This window comes from Diachasmimorpha longicaudata, chromosome 3 (assembly GCF_034640455.1).
Source record: "Diachasmimorpha longicaudata isolate KC_UGA_2023 chromosome 3, iyDiaLong2, whole genome shotgun sequence".
Taxonomy (NCBI): Eukaryota; Metazoa; Arthropoda; class Insecta; order Hymenoptera; family Braconidae; genus Diachasmimorpha; species Diachasmimorpha longicaudata.
In genome coordinates, this window is record NC_087227.1 from 5,488,397 (window position 1) to 5,503,332 (window position 14,936).

At 38.5% G+C, this 14,936-nt stretch overlaps 3 protein-coding genes across 8 annotated transcripts; 1 reads left to right on the forward strand and 2 right to left on the reverse strand.

Moving 5' to 3' along the window:
• The first annotated feature begins 351 nt into the window (after positions 1-351).
• LOC135160944 (folylpolyglutamate synthase, mitochondrial) lies at positions 352-3,758 on the forward strand. 3 transcript variants are annotated; one of them, XM_064118123.1, is made up of 4 exons: positions 352-468; positions 1,380-1,457; positions 1,880-1,992; positions 2,104-3,758. In XM_064118123.1, the coding sequence occupies exons 1-4, from the start codon at positions 448-450 to the stop codon at positions 3,386-3,388; spliced, it is 1,497 nt and encodes a 498-aa protein (XP_063974193.1). In that variant the 5' UTR covers positions 352-447; the 3' UTR covers positions 3,389-3,758. The 3 variants fall into 3 exon arrangements, with proteins under 3 accessions (XP_063974193.1, XP_063974194.1, XP_063974192.1); XM_064118124.1 differs by having other exon boundaries at positions 394-468; positions 1,406-1,457; XM_064118122.1 differs by lacking the exon at positions 352-468 and adding an exon at positions 502-1,120.
• Positions 3,458-6,264, reverse strand: LOC135160948 (odorant receptor 33a-like). Of its 2 annotated transcripts, XM_064118129.1 has the most exons (5): positions 5,502-6,264; positions 4,934-5,332; positions 4,419-4,623; positions 4,187-4,342; positions 3,458-4,108 (listed from the first exon to the last, which is right to left on the reverse strand). In XM_064118129.1, the coding sequence occupies exons 1-5, from the start codon at positions 5,843-5,845 to the stop codon at positions 4,070-4,072; spliced, it is 1,143 nt and encodes a 380-aa protein (XP_063974199.1). In that variant the 5' UTR covers positions 5,846-6,264; the 3' UTR covers positions 3,458-4,069. The 2 variants fall into 2 exon arrangements, with proteins under 2 accessions (XP_063974199.1, XP_063974198.1); XM_064118128.1 differs by having other exon boundaries at positions 3,458-4,342.
• A 131-nt stretch (positions 6,265-6,395) lies between these two features.
• Positions 6,396-14,820, reverse strand: LOC135160940 (neuropathy target esterase sws). 3 transcript variants are annotated; one of them, XM_064118111.1, is made up of 9 exons: positions 14,394-14,820; positions 12,400-13,529; positions 10,605-12,195; positions 10,091-10,366; positions 9,609-9,795; positions 8,293-8,409; positions 7,406-7,726; positions 6,985-7,274; positions 6,396-6,796 (listed from the first exon to the last, which is right to left on the reverse strand). In XM_064118111.1, exons 1-9 carry the CDS (start codon positions 14,397-14,399, stop codon positions 6,695-6,697), a joined length of 4,020 nt encoding a protein of 1,339 aa, XP_063974181.1. In that variant the 5' UTR covers positions 14,400-14,820; the 3' UTR covers positions 6,396-6,694. The 3 variants fall into 3 exon arrangements, with proteins under 3 accessions (XP_063974181.1, XP_063974180.1, XP_063974182.1); XM_064118110.1 differs by lacking the exon at positions 8,293-8,409 and adding an exon at positions 8,583-8,699 and having other exon boundaries at positions 14,394-14,817; XM_064118112.1 differs by lacking the exon at positions 8,293-8,409 and having other exon boundaries at positions 14,394-14,819.
• Between the last annotated feature and the right edge of the window lie 116 nt (positions 14,821-14,936).

Genomic DNA, 14,936 nt, shown 5'->3' on the forward strand with positions numbered 1-14,936 from the left:
TGAGGTACGATAGGGGAACGTGCCTGCCACGGAGTACGTGGCATGCCATTCGGGGCAGCCATTTGCAATTTTTCTAAGGCTCCGGGAATATTCTAAAATCGATTTTTCCGTTTTTCGAATTTTTCTCTGCTCCTGGGCCTCGGTCTCCTCCAGCCAAAAGCCTCCCCGGCGAATTTTTGCTCCCCTATTTTTCACTATCAGCCGCCACAATCGACAGTGGCACCTCCCACCGCAGGGGTGATAACTAATGCCGGCATGTCGCCTAACCTCTACATTATCGGAGCCTCTATTTTAGTATATCCTCTTTGCATTCTACATAAACACATAGATGATCTTTCAATACACACGTACACACACATGCAATCGCATTGACCATTCGCTCAACCACGTGTTTGACATTTTTTTAACCCCAGTAAACAAATACGTCTGCTACGAGTGGGTGATCGAATGATTCAATTTTCAAGATGTGTAAGTGTCCGTCATGAATGATAATAAATGTTGATAACGACTTTGTGGGGAGCTTTGGACATTAGTGATAACTGACTAGCACAACTATTATGTTTTCTTGGAAAATCGGTTGAATAATCGCCATCAATGCACTTAATTCGCATTGCACTTCTGATGGGATGATTTGCATGTGAGGAAGATGTCTGGGACTTGATGAGAGGAGCATGAACATCAACGAGCTGTCCACGTCGACCATCCGTTTATATAATCTAGAAATCACTCGTAATTTCGATCTCTCAAGACCCAGTGATTGACACCCACAATCAGCCCTTCACTCGTCCCCCGATGTCCTTCAATCCCACCAACTCCCACTGATTACAAATTAGCAAGTAAATTAGATATTTTTAAGACAAAGGTCAAGGGACCTCTTTTGCAGGTGCTAAAATTCTGTTGATGAATGATTTTGTGTCAATTTATCCTCAAATCAACGATTAGAGAGAAAATTTGGTGTTTAGACGAATGAGAAAGGGGGACAAGCTTTTACGCACTACATTAACACCGATAAACACATATAATGACATCGTCCCATTTTTGGAACCACGTGTTGGACATTTTTCTAACCCACTGTAAACAAATACCAGTGCGTGAACGAATGATTGGTTTTCCAAGATGTGTGAGTGTCAGTAATGATTAATAATAAATATCGATAACGAGTTTGAGATCGTATTTTGAAAAACTAATGCACGAGTAGTAGATTTTCTGTAGAAATTGTTGAATTCGCATATACGCATATACGCATATACGCATTTACGCATTTAATGTCACTTCATCTGTGATGAGATGATTTGCATGTGGGGGAGATATATTGGACTTGATTGCGAGGAATATTAATGTCATCAGTCTGTAATCGATCTCGTTATATAATGCGATAGTTTTCGATGATTCATTCGTCTCTCAGAACGACCCAGAGAGCAATGCAGAGCAACAACTCTTCCAGTTTTACATATCAGGTATTTTGTTAAATAATAAATATTTTTATTAATCTATGAAAAACAGTCCATTTCATTAATCAAAAATTATTCAAGCAGATTTTTCTATTTTCATAGAATATGTCAATGTGTCACATATGTGTCCAGGTTTATTGTATCATATGGCAAAGTGAAAGAACGTTTTCTTCTTCTGTTATCGAAAAAGGGAATTACATTGCTTTTTGACTAGAAATATCGATTTTGAGAAGTGTAGAAAATATTGGGCTTTTCCAAAAGAACTGAGAGGACTGTTAGATGTTCTAGGAAGACTCCAAAAGCTTTCAGGTGTTTTCTTAATTACAAAAATTATCATAAAATCTGGTATTAAATGTGTTCTTCATCTCACAACTCGAGCCAACCCACACGATATGATTCCTTTTCTTTTTTTCTCTGGGACTTCCTAGGACGCCGTCAGAGCGCTGAATTCCCTCCAGACAAATGCAGCTTACATCCGAGCAGCACCAAAGCACAATGCTATCAACACCACGTTACATGACACCCACAAATATCTTGCAAGGTAGGCAGAGTCTCAGCTTAAATCAGAAAATTAATTTCTAAAATTCGTTTGGTTAAGTATTTTTGTATGAATTACTTCTTGGTGACTCACATTTCATATTTATTGCAACAGATCTGGACTGTCCGTCGAGGATCTCGACTCCTTGGCTGTAATTCACATAGCGGGAACCAAAGGAAAGGGTTCAACGTGTGCCCTGGTGGACTCGGTCCTCCGAGCTCATGGATTCCGCACAGCTCTCTACACATCCCCGCACTTAATCACTGTTCGCGAGAGAATAAGAATAAATGGTGTTGCCATCTCTGAAGAAGACTTTACTAAACACTTTTGGAAACTGTACAACTGTCTCGATGCCAGAAAAGAGGGGCCAAATGACATGCCACCCTACTTCAAATTCCTCACGCTGATGATGTTTCATTACTTTTTAAGTTCACCAATTGACGTGGCAATAATTGAGGTGGGAATTGGAGGAGAACACGACTGCACAAACGTTCTTAAATCCCCCATCTGCACTGGCATAACTGCCCTGGGGCTTGATCACACTTCGATGCTCGGTGACACTTTGTCCAGTATTGCCTGGCAAAAATCCGGAATTTTCAAACCCAATGTGCCTGCATTTACGGTGGAACAGCCACCAGAAGCAATGGAAACTCTGAATAAAAGAGCTATCGAGAAGAACTCCCCATTGACTGTTGTCCCTGACTTGAGTGCCTACCAGTGGAGCAAGTTCCCACCTGACATCGGTATTCACGGGGACATTCAACTCGAGAATGCTGCATTGGCTATCAAATTGGTGGAGGCTTGGATCAACTCAGTGAAGATTCACAATAACGAAAATTTTATGCCCCAGAATGGAAATCTACGGGGGTTGGATTTAAAAAGCGTTGAAAGGGGATTGAAAAACTGCAAGTGCCCGGGGAGAACGCAAATTTTGCGGGGGAAATCGGCGGATTATTATTTGGATGGGGCACACACAGCTGCTAGCATGAAGGTCTGCGTTCAGTGGTTTAAGAAGACTCAAGAAACGAAGACCAACAGCAAAAAAATATTGATTTTCAATTCTACGGGAAATCGAGATTCCGCTCAGCATTTGGATATTTTGAGGGAGATCCGTTTTGCAAAAGCCTACTTTGTACCTAATTTGTCGGGGAGGCACCGTCCTGATCAGGATAATTTCACGATTTCGAATGAGGAGCAACTGATGAAGTGTCAATACCACTGTAATATTTGGGGGAAAGGGGGTGTTACTGGAAACTCATTGTTGACAGTACTCAAGAGGATTCGAGAGGAGTTCAGTAAAGAGAATAGGGTACAAGTGCTGGTCACTGGATCTCTACATTTGGTGGGAGCTGCTCTCGATGTATTAGATCCCGAATTGACTATGCAAACAGATTTCTAAATCATTTTATTGTAATTGTTAAATATTTTTGGTTATATGGTTGTATAAAAATTTATTTTTTATGAGAAATTTATTTTGAATCTCAGTGATAACGGGTTAATTTTAGAGAAACTATTTTCCTCGTAATTTAGTTTAATGATAAAAATTATCTCTGTCCTGAGGAGAAGATCACGTTGCGAAGAATAAGCATAAAATTCTTATCAATTCCGTACCGATTATTGATCATAAATACATTTTGGTTATTGACTTTTACAGAGCATCTCAATCGATGCAATCATTATACAGTTGCAGACTTTTCTAAGGAGTTATAATGGAGCCTGAATGACTGAATTACTTGAATAAAAATATTCATATTCCTTTTGAACAAAAATATTGTCATTTCTAGACACTGATATATTGTATAACTTCCATTCCTACAAACCAATAAAAAAAATCGAAATTCACTCCAAATGAATAACTAATGCAGCGACTTGGCATTGTAAAAAATTATTACTTTTTTCGAAAAAAAAATTTCTGTTTCCATACCACTGTAATGTCCTAACAAACCGTTCCCTTTGGAGTTTGTCGTGATTCCAAGACATGATACACCTAGTGAAGGGGGAGGTTGCGCCCCTAGACCCTCTGAATGTCTAGGGGTAGCTGCAGATTGATAGCGATGGGGATAGTTGCTTAGACAACATTCTAGAGGATGTTGTAGATTGAATAGGCCAACTGAAGTGTCTGAAAAAAAATCATCACATCGGTAAATGAATAGTCGGTGCTTTTCACTTGAGTCGAATTGAATTGCGTAATACTAACATTCTTCAGTGCATCGATATCCAATTTTAGGATGCCACCGCAAGTAAAAACAAACGGTTTCGCAGCATTTATCATAATAAACTTTATGGATTGCTTGGAAGGTTCGCTCAGCGTAAACCAATTGGCGGTATATAGAACCTCTCCAATACTGTCAAACTGCAAATACATTTTATCAGAAAATCGGCAAAACTAATGACTGATGGCTAGCAATTCAATAATTCAATCCAAATACCTCCATTCGGGTTCGGTGACCAGCGTAACAGAGAATGTATATTTGATGAAATATGAATACGAAGTAAAAGCTGAAGCTAAAGAAATTTGTCGAAAATACTGGTGTTTTGGTCATGAGATAAACAGTTGTACATAAGGTAATTGAAGTTACTGAGTATTGTATCAATATTATGGTGGAAAGCATGGACTTGATATCTTTGCTGAGTCTGGAAATAAATAATTAGTAATTAACAAAGGAAGAGATATAACAGGGCAGATTCGGTGGAAAACAGAGCCCATAATTATAGCCAATAAAAAATATATTCGGAAAAAATAGCCCACACACCCAAAATGTGTTAAAACTCGCCCAACTTGACAAATTTACATTGGTATTTCTCTGAGTGTTCTGTTTCTTCCGGAAGTCGCCATTTTCTCCGCGAACAATTATTCTTATTGCCTATTTTTTCGTAATGATTTTTCTGCACTATTGTTTGTGGGTCTTTTTTCCATCGGCCACTTCTTTAGGGACTTACAAACCTTAGGACAGCATTGTGATATTGAACACAATGATGCAATGATTGACGTTCCAGTTGATGTAGCAGTCGATTGACTTCAGAAGAATTGTTTTTTAGCTCCGCATTGTGCAGAGTGTTTATCATATTTCGAAGACGAATCTTCAATATCTTCACCTGGAGGACTACTTGCATCATCATCTCGAAGGAGAGCGAATTGTATACTCCGTTGAATATAATCGCCCAAAACATACCGAGTATGAGGTACACCGAGGAGAAACTCCATGAGAATAGGCTGGAATAATCATAGGGCAACCAGCATTCGAGGGGTAACTTTCTCGTAGGAAGAGCTGTTACGAATGCATCAATTCCGTAATATGGTGCAGCTATCATGAGGTACATAATCGAATAACGTGAAATACGTCTGAAATCAGGGAACAGTATTAGGTGATAGTATCAATGTGGAATTCATTTGAAAATTTAGAGTATTTAATATTCAGAGATAAATCATCAATGGGAATGGTAGGGAAATTTGGGTGTCAAATATACATATAATTTGATTACATATAATAGTCAATGACAGTCAGTCTCACCGAACTTCCCTGCTGAATTGATGATGAACTGCTGATTCTTCAGCTGATTGACACTGAAAGGGAGGTCGGCTGACGGTTTCCAAAATATTCATAAATTTTGAACAGTAGAAAAATAGATTGCAGCCTTTCAAACCACTTCCAAGTACTGTGAGAAATATGAATTGAGCCATATTTTTACTTGCGACGACAATATTAATAAATCGTGAAAGCCCATATGTAATCATCATTGATATAACCGCTGCTGAATAAAGATTGTAAGATATAGATTTCCACTTTGACAAATTTCGAGGCTTCCATAATCCCATGTATGTCAGGATCAAAAATGTATCCTTGTGGAAGTCCATTGATCAATGCATTCAGGACCTCCGCCGATGCTGTTACAGAAATCCGTATTTTTCACGTAGAAAGTCGTTCCTCCCAGATTCGTCAAATTTAACTGAATTAATTTGCCGATGATTCTGAGTTAAATTCGATTATTCTGCACACTGTGAAACTATCATTACAACAGCAAACACTCGTCAATGCAATAGTCATACCCAATAAGGAAGGGCGACACATAACTTCAATATTTATATTTGTTTTGTGTTTCTTTTCAATTCTCCCAATCGGAAAAGCTAATATTAGTGGCCATGAAGGTCCAGGACGTGGAAGGACTTACAACATTAGGGGAAAGTTGAAATCAATTAAAGCCTGATCCTCGTAGCTATTCTTTTGGTAAAGAAATTGATAATTATTAGAGTAAATATATTGATCATGTTGGAACATAATGTTTTCCTTACGAAAAACCGTTTCCCTTTCATATGTTAATCTCTCAAATTGGCGTGTACGTTAATTATAATTAATGTCATTTGGAGAGAGAGAGAACCCAATTTTTACAATAAACCAACACCTCAATTTATGTACAAATAGAAAATTTTCATTTATTTCTTTCGCATCCTTAGTATTACATACAAACGAGTTACTCCGTAATGTACGTCAGTACATACAATCATTGCATTGTTTACACTCACGAGTTGTCAATTCTCAGGCGCTGAATTCTCCGACGGATTTGATAATTTACATTCCTTTTCATGAATAGAAAATATCCCTGGACTTTCTTATAAAAATTTGAATTTTGTAAGAATTATTCTAACTTAAATGGTAACCCATTTTATCGCAAGTAAAGCTGTCTCGTTTGGTTTTTCTTTTTAGTTTCAAAATAACTTTGGATTATACTCCAGTTCTGATTCAGCCTCTGTATCTGATAGACTGAGGGAAACTCCTGCACGACGTCTCAATCGGGAGTCGTCAGGACTCTGAAATTAATGATCTCAATTTGAATGTCAACGAATTTTGTTAGCACAAAAGAGGAAATTGTGCTAACGCCACATTTTTACGGAAATTACATTAAAATAAATCACTAACAAACTCTAATTCTTTTACAATTAGATTCTACTTTTGCAATTTTGATATCAAAATTTAGTAGATTATAAAGGTCTTTTACCTGATCGAGAATACCAGCAGTTGGCTCTGATGCATAACCCACCTCCTGAGCATCTTCCTCGAGGTCTGCCTCATATTCTTCAAATTCGTCGGAGTCTGTGTCATCAAGATCACCATAACGATTACCTCGTGATACCTTACACACCATTTGTGCCAGGTCTGTGAAGGTATAAGAGGACGTTTCTGGATTTCCAGACTTGTGCTTTTCCCTGAGGGCCCGTGCTGTCTCTCGGTCTGCATTAAAACGAGGGAGTACACCAGCCTTTGATTGACCCTCAAAGTAGGTTTTCCCTTTAATGAAAATAAGCATGGAAATTAGTAAAATGTAAAAAAATCGTAACAGAATAAAGAAGCTTCAGACTGATTTTTTTACAATATATTACATTTTTGTGTCGCAATAATATTGTACAATAAAAAATTACCATGATGATATCCAACGTCCTTGATTTCATCGAAATTAGCGAATTGCAATGTTTTATATTTGTCAATGGGTGGCCTGATATATTCACAGTAATCCGAAGACTTCACCTCCTCCAACTGTCTCACACAACTGACGTAAGCAAGTCTCGATTGAATATCAGGTAAATTGGGAACTTTGACAGGAACAGCGAAGGGATTCCATCGTTTCCAAAGTAACCACCATCCGGACAATGAATCTCCATAATTAGTTAAATCTGTGTCATCCTGGGATCCCACGTCGATAGCCAGAATGTGATGTGCTCCGTGTCTTAACATGACATCAGCTAATTGCATGGATTAAAAGGCAATTCGGTCAGAAATTAAAGTACCATCAGACGTTGGTAAAATTATAAATTTGTAAATAATGTTAAATTTTGGTGCCGTCAACAGTTGATTACTCGGTAATTCATAATTATTAAATTAATCACCTGCTTAATTTTCACATCCCTTTTACCATTCATAGAAACCTTCGGAAGGTTAGTGTTATTTGGTTAATTGAAAACCCCTTTGTGAAATTGTTAATACTTTTCAAATAGCTTCTTTCTAATTCCGTATCTTTAGTTATTTAATTTATAGTCAATGGAAAATATCAAAGATTAATGAATTTGTAATCCTGAAATTTCAACTCTGTGGAATATTATTAAAACATGTGTTTAATGCACAGACAAAAAAAATACTAAAGCTATTCTGTAGAAAGAATCAAGAGATCTTGAATCTCTGCACAATTTATCCAAATTTTTTAATTGTCTTGTAAAATGAACTTGAAATGAATTTATGCTGAGCTTATCTCTTGCTCTTCGTCCCTTAATTCTTCATTGACTTAAAATCCTGTCAGCTTTAATTATTTTACCTGGTACATTATTAACATAACATCCGTCGACCAAAAGATGCCCGTCATGAGGATCACAAATTGGAGGAAAGACACCAGCAACTGTCATACTGGACCGCACGTATTTCCAAAGCAATCCTATTCCAATTAAACTCAATATTTTTTTTAAATTCCCAACGATGCATCCTTTCATCGACGGAAGCGAGTTTCTTAATCATTCACAATTCCTTATTCAACATCATCATTTTTCTCCAAGAGTTTTAACAAATATTTTTTTTCCGCTGTACATTTAATGTTTTCAATTTAATTACCTGGAAGGTTATTGACGTACCCGCCATCGAGGAGTAGGTGGCCATCGGTGGGGTCGCATAATGGTGGCATATAACCAGACAATGACATCGAACTTCGAATGTAACGCCACAGCGATCCTAAACATCACCACCAATTAATTGGATCTTCCGCATAATTATTTTTTAATATTTGATTTGAATTATTATTCAGTGGTGTAAACAACTGTTTATGTATTATTCTGCAATTGGATGATTTTAGGGCAACATATCACGCTCGGAAAAATTTAATTAAAAAACCGAATAAATTTGCCACATTATTCTTATGGATTTCTATTGAAATTTTTCATAGAAAACATTTTATAAAAAATATGAAATTTGGTTTTACTGTTGAGAGACTTTCAATAGAAATTCAATAAAAATCAAACTAACTTTTCTAATAAATTATTCAGGTTTTTATACAAAATTTTGTTCGTGTGCTATAACGTTTAACCACTTTGTTCTTCAAATCGTAATGGACAAATTTCATTTACCAATAAATACTGTAAATTGTTATTAATAATCGAGGACCATATCCTTACGTTATTGATATCAAATTCAACAAATTCATTCATTAATCATTCCTTTTACTGTTAATAAATGGAATACTCAAAGATACTGATGCTGATTATCGCAATTCATGAAATAAGGAAATAAAACCCAACTTTACGCTTACCATTGCTGACCTATGTACAATGATGAGTACGTCAACAACGATTCATTAAAAACTCGCTCCCGCCAATGAAATTGAATTTATCACCAAACGAACAAACGATCAAACAATGCAAACAGACGAGTGCATTTATTCATCAATGGAAACACAAAAGAAATGAGAAGCACAGTCTATTGTATTGCAGCTATTCTACGGTGTAAAATATTAGAAAATAAATTTTGCAGAAATATACACTAATCTTGATTAATGAATTTGATAATAAATATTAATACATGAGTGGACTTATGGACTATCATGTGAAGAACAGTCTATTCTAGTTATCATTTTGAAATACAAACCATGTGTATGCGTGCGCATACAAGAAGCTGTGATATCAGTAGTTATGATGAAAAAAGGTAGCCAGAGGTCTTCGATGTACGTATCACCAAATGTAGCGTGAATTGTTTTATTGAAGTCTTTCCCAGAGAACATTGACGTCATTGGATACGTTAAGTCCATGATTTGACGCCACCATTGAGTCATTTTCTGAAGAGAAATAAATATTTTTTATTTTATCGTCATAAAGTAGTTGATATTTTATGTTCTTGGGAAATTACACATCGGTAATATTGCCTAATGCTTTCCCTATATTTTCCTAGAAATTTTTTTCGAATCTGCAATGAATTTATTTTTATTTGTCAGGTAAAACTTCCATTAATTGCGATTTATACAACCGTCATCAAAAAAAAAAAATGAATGATAAACTAAAAGGTCTTTATTTCTGGTGCAAATGGGGATTCTTTCTACACAACGAAGCTTCAAATGAAGCTTTATCCCCTACCTTGGACCATTCACGAGCTTTCTGTGTCGTAGTTGTGATGTTCTTCTCCATGCACCACAAAGCCCCCATGAAGGAGCCAATACTGACCCCTCCAATCATGTCAATAGGAATCCCTGCTTCTAGAATAGCTTTCAGCATTCCAACATGTGCAGCTCCTCTTGCTCCACCACCACCGAGGACCAACCCCACTGATGTTCCTGTCAGCCATCTCGCTAATCTGCTAAAGTCACTGTGAACGTTGGGTTCCGACATGAGGACCTTTGAATAAAGTTCATTCTGAAAAAATTAAAATAATTGCATTTGTTAGCAAAAAAACATTATAAATATGTTAAAGATATTCAATTTCATATAACGGAATTATACACACACATAATTCTAGTCTTTAAAACCCAAAAAGTATCAAAAATTCTCATTCGAGGACTCCTACCATCACAATTATTCATATGACATATTCATCGACATCTCCAAAAACCCAACAGATAATTACATTGAAATCTGTATAACGTCAACTCACAATTCTATACTGCGATCTCCTAGTGAACATCCTCTTCGGACACTGAATATGAAAATGACTAGAAACCCAACTCCTCATATTCAGCCACTGAACAGTATTCGAAGGTCTCTGTCCACTCTGCTCTTTGTGGAGGAGTACAAGTTCCTTCTGAGTCCTCATGGCCAATCTCTCCACCTCCCTCTCGGTCCTGCCGAGACTAGGAGGTCTGTCCCCAAGTCCGACAATGAGAATGCAATCAGCCTGTCTGACACATCTCTGAGTCCAGGCTGTGTACGTGGAATCACACTGATAAAGGGATATCCTGTGCTGGTCCTCCTGTTGTGCTAGCCAAGACGTAAGTCTATACTCATTGGGAGGCTCCATGATGCTGGTCCCCAGGCTCTTCCTCACGACTTCAGACGTCAGTCTCAAACAAGGTCCAATGGCACAGAGAGAGTGATATAATTCATACGTAAAAGCAGTCAAAGGTACATCCTCAGAGACAGGAACAATAGCAACGGTGGAAAAATTAACTTGCGCTGGTCTAGCATCGACAGTTGCCCTCTGACTGCTGGTGACAGGGCTCTGTACCTGTTTCCAAGTTCCTAATATCCTGTGCCCCAATAAATTAATTAATCTCGTCACAACAATAGGATACCGCAATTTAATAACATTGAAGAGTCCTTCCGGGAGTTTTGCAAGCTCTGAATCACGAACTGCCATTACAGTGGTTGATCTAGGGGTCTGTGTCACCATTTCAACGATCCCCACCAAGTCCCCCTTGCCATACTCAGCAACAAGCTCTTTTTTTCCATTTGCATGAGTGATAACAGACCTCAGACGTCCACTGAGAACAATGAATGTGGAATCTGATTCGTCCCCTTGACGATAAACAGCTCGACCACTCTCCAGGAAGAGCCAGTCCAGAGCGAAATCAACTTGACGAACGAAGGGACTCAACCGTCTAACAACTGTATTGGCAACGTGAAGTACAACTGTTGGTGTATCTCTCATAATTGAAAAGAAGGTCTGCTTGCTCAGGAGAGCTATTCTGCTGGGATGTTTAGCTCTGATTGTGTAGAACGAGGGTTCACCTGTAAGAACTGCAAGACCACCCACTATCTCTCCCTGATGGGCACTGAACATGTGGATCTCCTCGTGGGTTGTACTACCTTCAGCACCTTTTTGAGAGACTAGCAATGTGCCTGAGACCACGTAAACTAGGGCAACGTCCTTGTGGGATTCCTCTTTCATGAGGTAAGTACCAGCTGGCACCTCTCGTATTTGAACCTTTTCTTTCAAGACTGAGTCGTCTTCTAGTCCAAGCTCTTTGACGAATGCCTCAGTTGCTATTTGAACAAGGTGGGCCTCGTCAAATGGGGGTGGAGGCTCGTTCGTCGATTTTTTTCGGGGGAAACCTGAGGAGGTGCTGGTGTGCATCACGTCGGGGCCACTGTGGCTGCTGTGGTGACTTGGGGGATGAGAGGAGTGGCTGGAGGGGAGCAACGGCGACCAGTGAGCGTCACACTCTGGTACCATGTCTGGAGTGGTTGTGTGACTCACTGGGAGTTGGGCCGACGTCAGGAGTTTCCAGTCCAGGTTGTTTTTCGTTCTGTTGGAACGGGGATAATATTTATAATTGTAGCCATGTGCTTATAGAAAAAAAACTACAATTCTATTACTACCCTGGCAGGAGATGAGGAATGACCGACAGTGGGCCGACAGTTGGCCAATGCTGGTCGACAGTCGGCCATTCCTCATCTCCTGCCAGGGTAATCCTTTCGAATAAAGCATCACGTAAATCATTCATCCTCACCTTTTCAATCCTCCAATATTGAGAGGATGTGAGCCTTGAGCACTAACTTCACTTCCATCATGCCCCTCATTAGAAGTCGAATAAGAAGTCCCATCATTATTCACTTGAATGGAAAAATTCTCCTTTCCCCTAGACCTCACAGGTGATCCTGAGAAAGGGCTGTGCTTCTTCCGATGCGCGCCTGGGTTGACCAGTTCAGCAGACAGTCCCAAGTACTGATGAAGAGCGGTAAACGTAACCCTCTGCAGCCTTACCATGATGACCTGAATAACCCGAATGAAAGCATCGGGATGATCCTGAAAAACTTCTTGAAATGCACTCATCGGTAATTTAACAACCACCGAATCCTCAACAGCCCTGGCTGATACTGTTTTGTAGGTGCTGGTGTGCCCAGTGAGGACATCAGTAAAACTGAGAAGACTCGTCACCGATTCTCCAGTTTTAACGAGTTTCAGTGGCACCTGAGAGCCATCAACTCCATTGATGTAGACATTAACCAATCCTTGCTGTACAATGAAAACATTTTCATCGGGATCTCCAATTTTAAACAAAGCTGAACCAGCTGGTAAATTCATAATCTCAGTGTGTTTGCATAATTTCAGAAATACAGGCTTCTCAAAGTGTCCAAAAACTCGAATACTTTGGAGAATGTAAAGAGCATCTGGAGGTACTCTATCACCAGGACCAAGATCTTCCTCCAAGTACTCAGCTGGTGGCTCCAGTACCTTGAGCTGTTGTGGTACTGTTTCCTTCTTAAGCTGTAGCAATCTCCTAGCAAATCTCATAACTGCACGTCGCTTCTTACCCTGACCCGTTGGATGCACCTGCCCACTTATTGACTTCACCTTGCGAAGCATTTTTCTACCATAGAACAGAACCTTGTCCCTTTTACGGAACCTTGGCTTTCCACTTCCTACCCCGACAAACTCCTTCACTTCCTTCACAAGGAGCTCTTTGTTCTTCCATTTTCGGAGAAATGAGAGTAGAACTGTTATGAAGAGAACTACTATCACTGTAGAAATTATCAGGACGTTTCTGGGTATGTCGTAGCCGGACAGCAGTTGATAGAACCATGGTGCGATCGTGTAGGATCCGACGTTTGTGCTTAGGTGATTAAATAACTCCACAACCTGAAAAAAATATATGCGTGAAAAGAATTAATAGGAACGATAAATCAAAGTGACGAAACATGTCATCAACGTTAGGAAAGTCATTCCTAAACCCTGACTTTGAGTCCTTCCCACAAGGTGTTGATTGTTTACGATTATTCTCTCCCATCAGCCACAATTACAGGAAGAAAAATAAAAAAATTGATAACATCAACGTAATGTGACCCAATACTTCTTCGAGTCTCGTTGTTTTCCATCTTCTTCCGGTAGTGTTTGCAACAAACACGTACGAAAAAGTTCTATTGAATATTCTACTAGTTTTTAGTTGATTATCTTAATAAAATTGCATATCTCTGGACATATTTTTAAACTGAAATGTTGAATCGAATAAACGCATAGAGTTTTATTATTCCACTTCCAAAAATAAAGCAACAACTAGCAGATAAACTAGAAAATTCACGTTTAGTGGATTGAATTGCTAGAAATCTACTGGAGTTATCAAGAAAAGTTCAATAGAAATCGAAGAGAATTTTTCAATCGATTTTTTGTTACTGACTTGCAAAGTTTTTAATGATTTTTTTTTCGTACGTGTCTGATATGTTACGTTGGCCAGCATTTGACTTTGATCCTCATTCCAGATCCGATTACTTTTAACATCTCAAGTATTCTCCTGTCCACGGAATTCTCCAATGTGATTATGTCAAAAAACCCAGTTGAATTCCAAAGTTCATCTGGGTAATTGGTGAATGAGTAAACAAAGCCGAATATTTGCCAACACTTGCCAAATATTGAGCAACACTTTGTGGGACAAAGGCGAAGTGTCAGGGTTATTTTCTCCTTTGTCTTGGCCTACGAGACAAATGTAAAATTGCAATGTACAATTACCTCCATCGTGAAAATGCCAAAACCACATTCTCGCTCTTCAATTCACGCGTAACCCCTTCTAGAGTCGTTGTATCACTAACCACTTACAAATTGCGTAACTATTGGAGTAAAGTGAGTGGATGTGACACTGAAAGAAATGATATGTGATGGAAAAAACAAATAATCGGTGCAGCTGATTGACGTAACCGACAAAACAGACTCAACTTCGTCAATGAATGAGACACGTAAAGAAAATCAAATGAACCTTTGACACTACGTCTACACAGTCCACACTGTTCCTGTCATCCAACGCCATTATTGGTTTTTCGAATATATGACACATCGATTGGAGGAGTGTGAGGAAGGTGATTAGTAGCCAGAAAAAAATAATTAATCAATGAACTTTAATGATTTCTGGTCAGAGTCGAAATACATTCCCATTTGAAGACAAATTTTGTTGACGGATCGATCAAGGACAATTTTAAATTAAAACTAATTTTGGGAATTGAGGCCCGGTCAATACGTTAAACATTTACTTTACCGATATGTTCAGTTTCAAACGGT

What these genes read in the sequence shown, in the direction of transcription:
- LOC135160944 (XM_064118122.1), top strand. Translation starts at nt 1,022, where the DNA reads ATGACATCGTCCCATTTTTGGAACCACGTGTTGGACATTTTTCTAACC. An exon ending in TGATTGGTTTTCCAAGATGT is followed by an intron (nt 1,121 to 1,379) that starts GTGAGTGTCAGT and finishes ATAATGCGATAG; the next exon opens with TTTTCGATGATTCATTCGTC. An exon ending in ACCCACAAATATCTTGCAAG is followed by an intron (nt 1,993 to 2,103) that starts GTAGGCAGAGTC and finishes TTATTGCAACAG; the next exon opens with ATCTGGACTGTCCGTCGAGG.
- LOC135160948 (XM_064118128.1), bottom strand. Translation starts at nt 5,845, where the DNA reads ATGGACTTCCACAAGGATACATTTTTGATCCTGACATACATGGGATTA. An exon ending in CAATTCAGCAGGGAAGTTCG is followed by an intron (nt 5,333 to 5,501) that starts GTGAGACTGACT and finishes CCCTGATTTCAG; the next exon opens with ACGTATTTCACGTTATTCGA. An exon ending in GTCACCGAACCCGAATGGAG is followed by an intron (nt 4,343 to 4,418) that starts GTATTTGGATTG and finishes ATGTATTTGCAG; the next exon opens with TTTGACAGTATTGGAGAGGT.
- LOC135160940 (XM_064118111.1), bottom strand. An exon ending in AAGCTCGTGAATGGTCCAAG is followed by an intron (nt 9,796 to 10,090) that starts GTAGGGGATAAA and finishes ATTTCTCTTCAG; the next exon opens with AAAATGACTCAATGGTGGCG. An exon ending in TTATGTTAATAATGTACCAG is followed by an intron (nt 7,727 to 8,292) that starts GTAAAATAATTA and finishes CCATGCAATTAG; the next exon opens with CTGATGTCATGTTAAGACAC.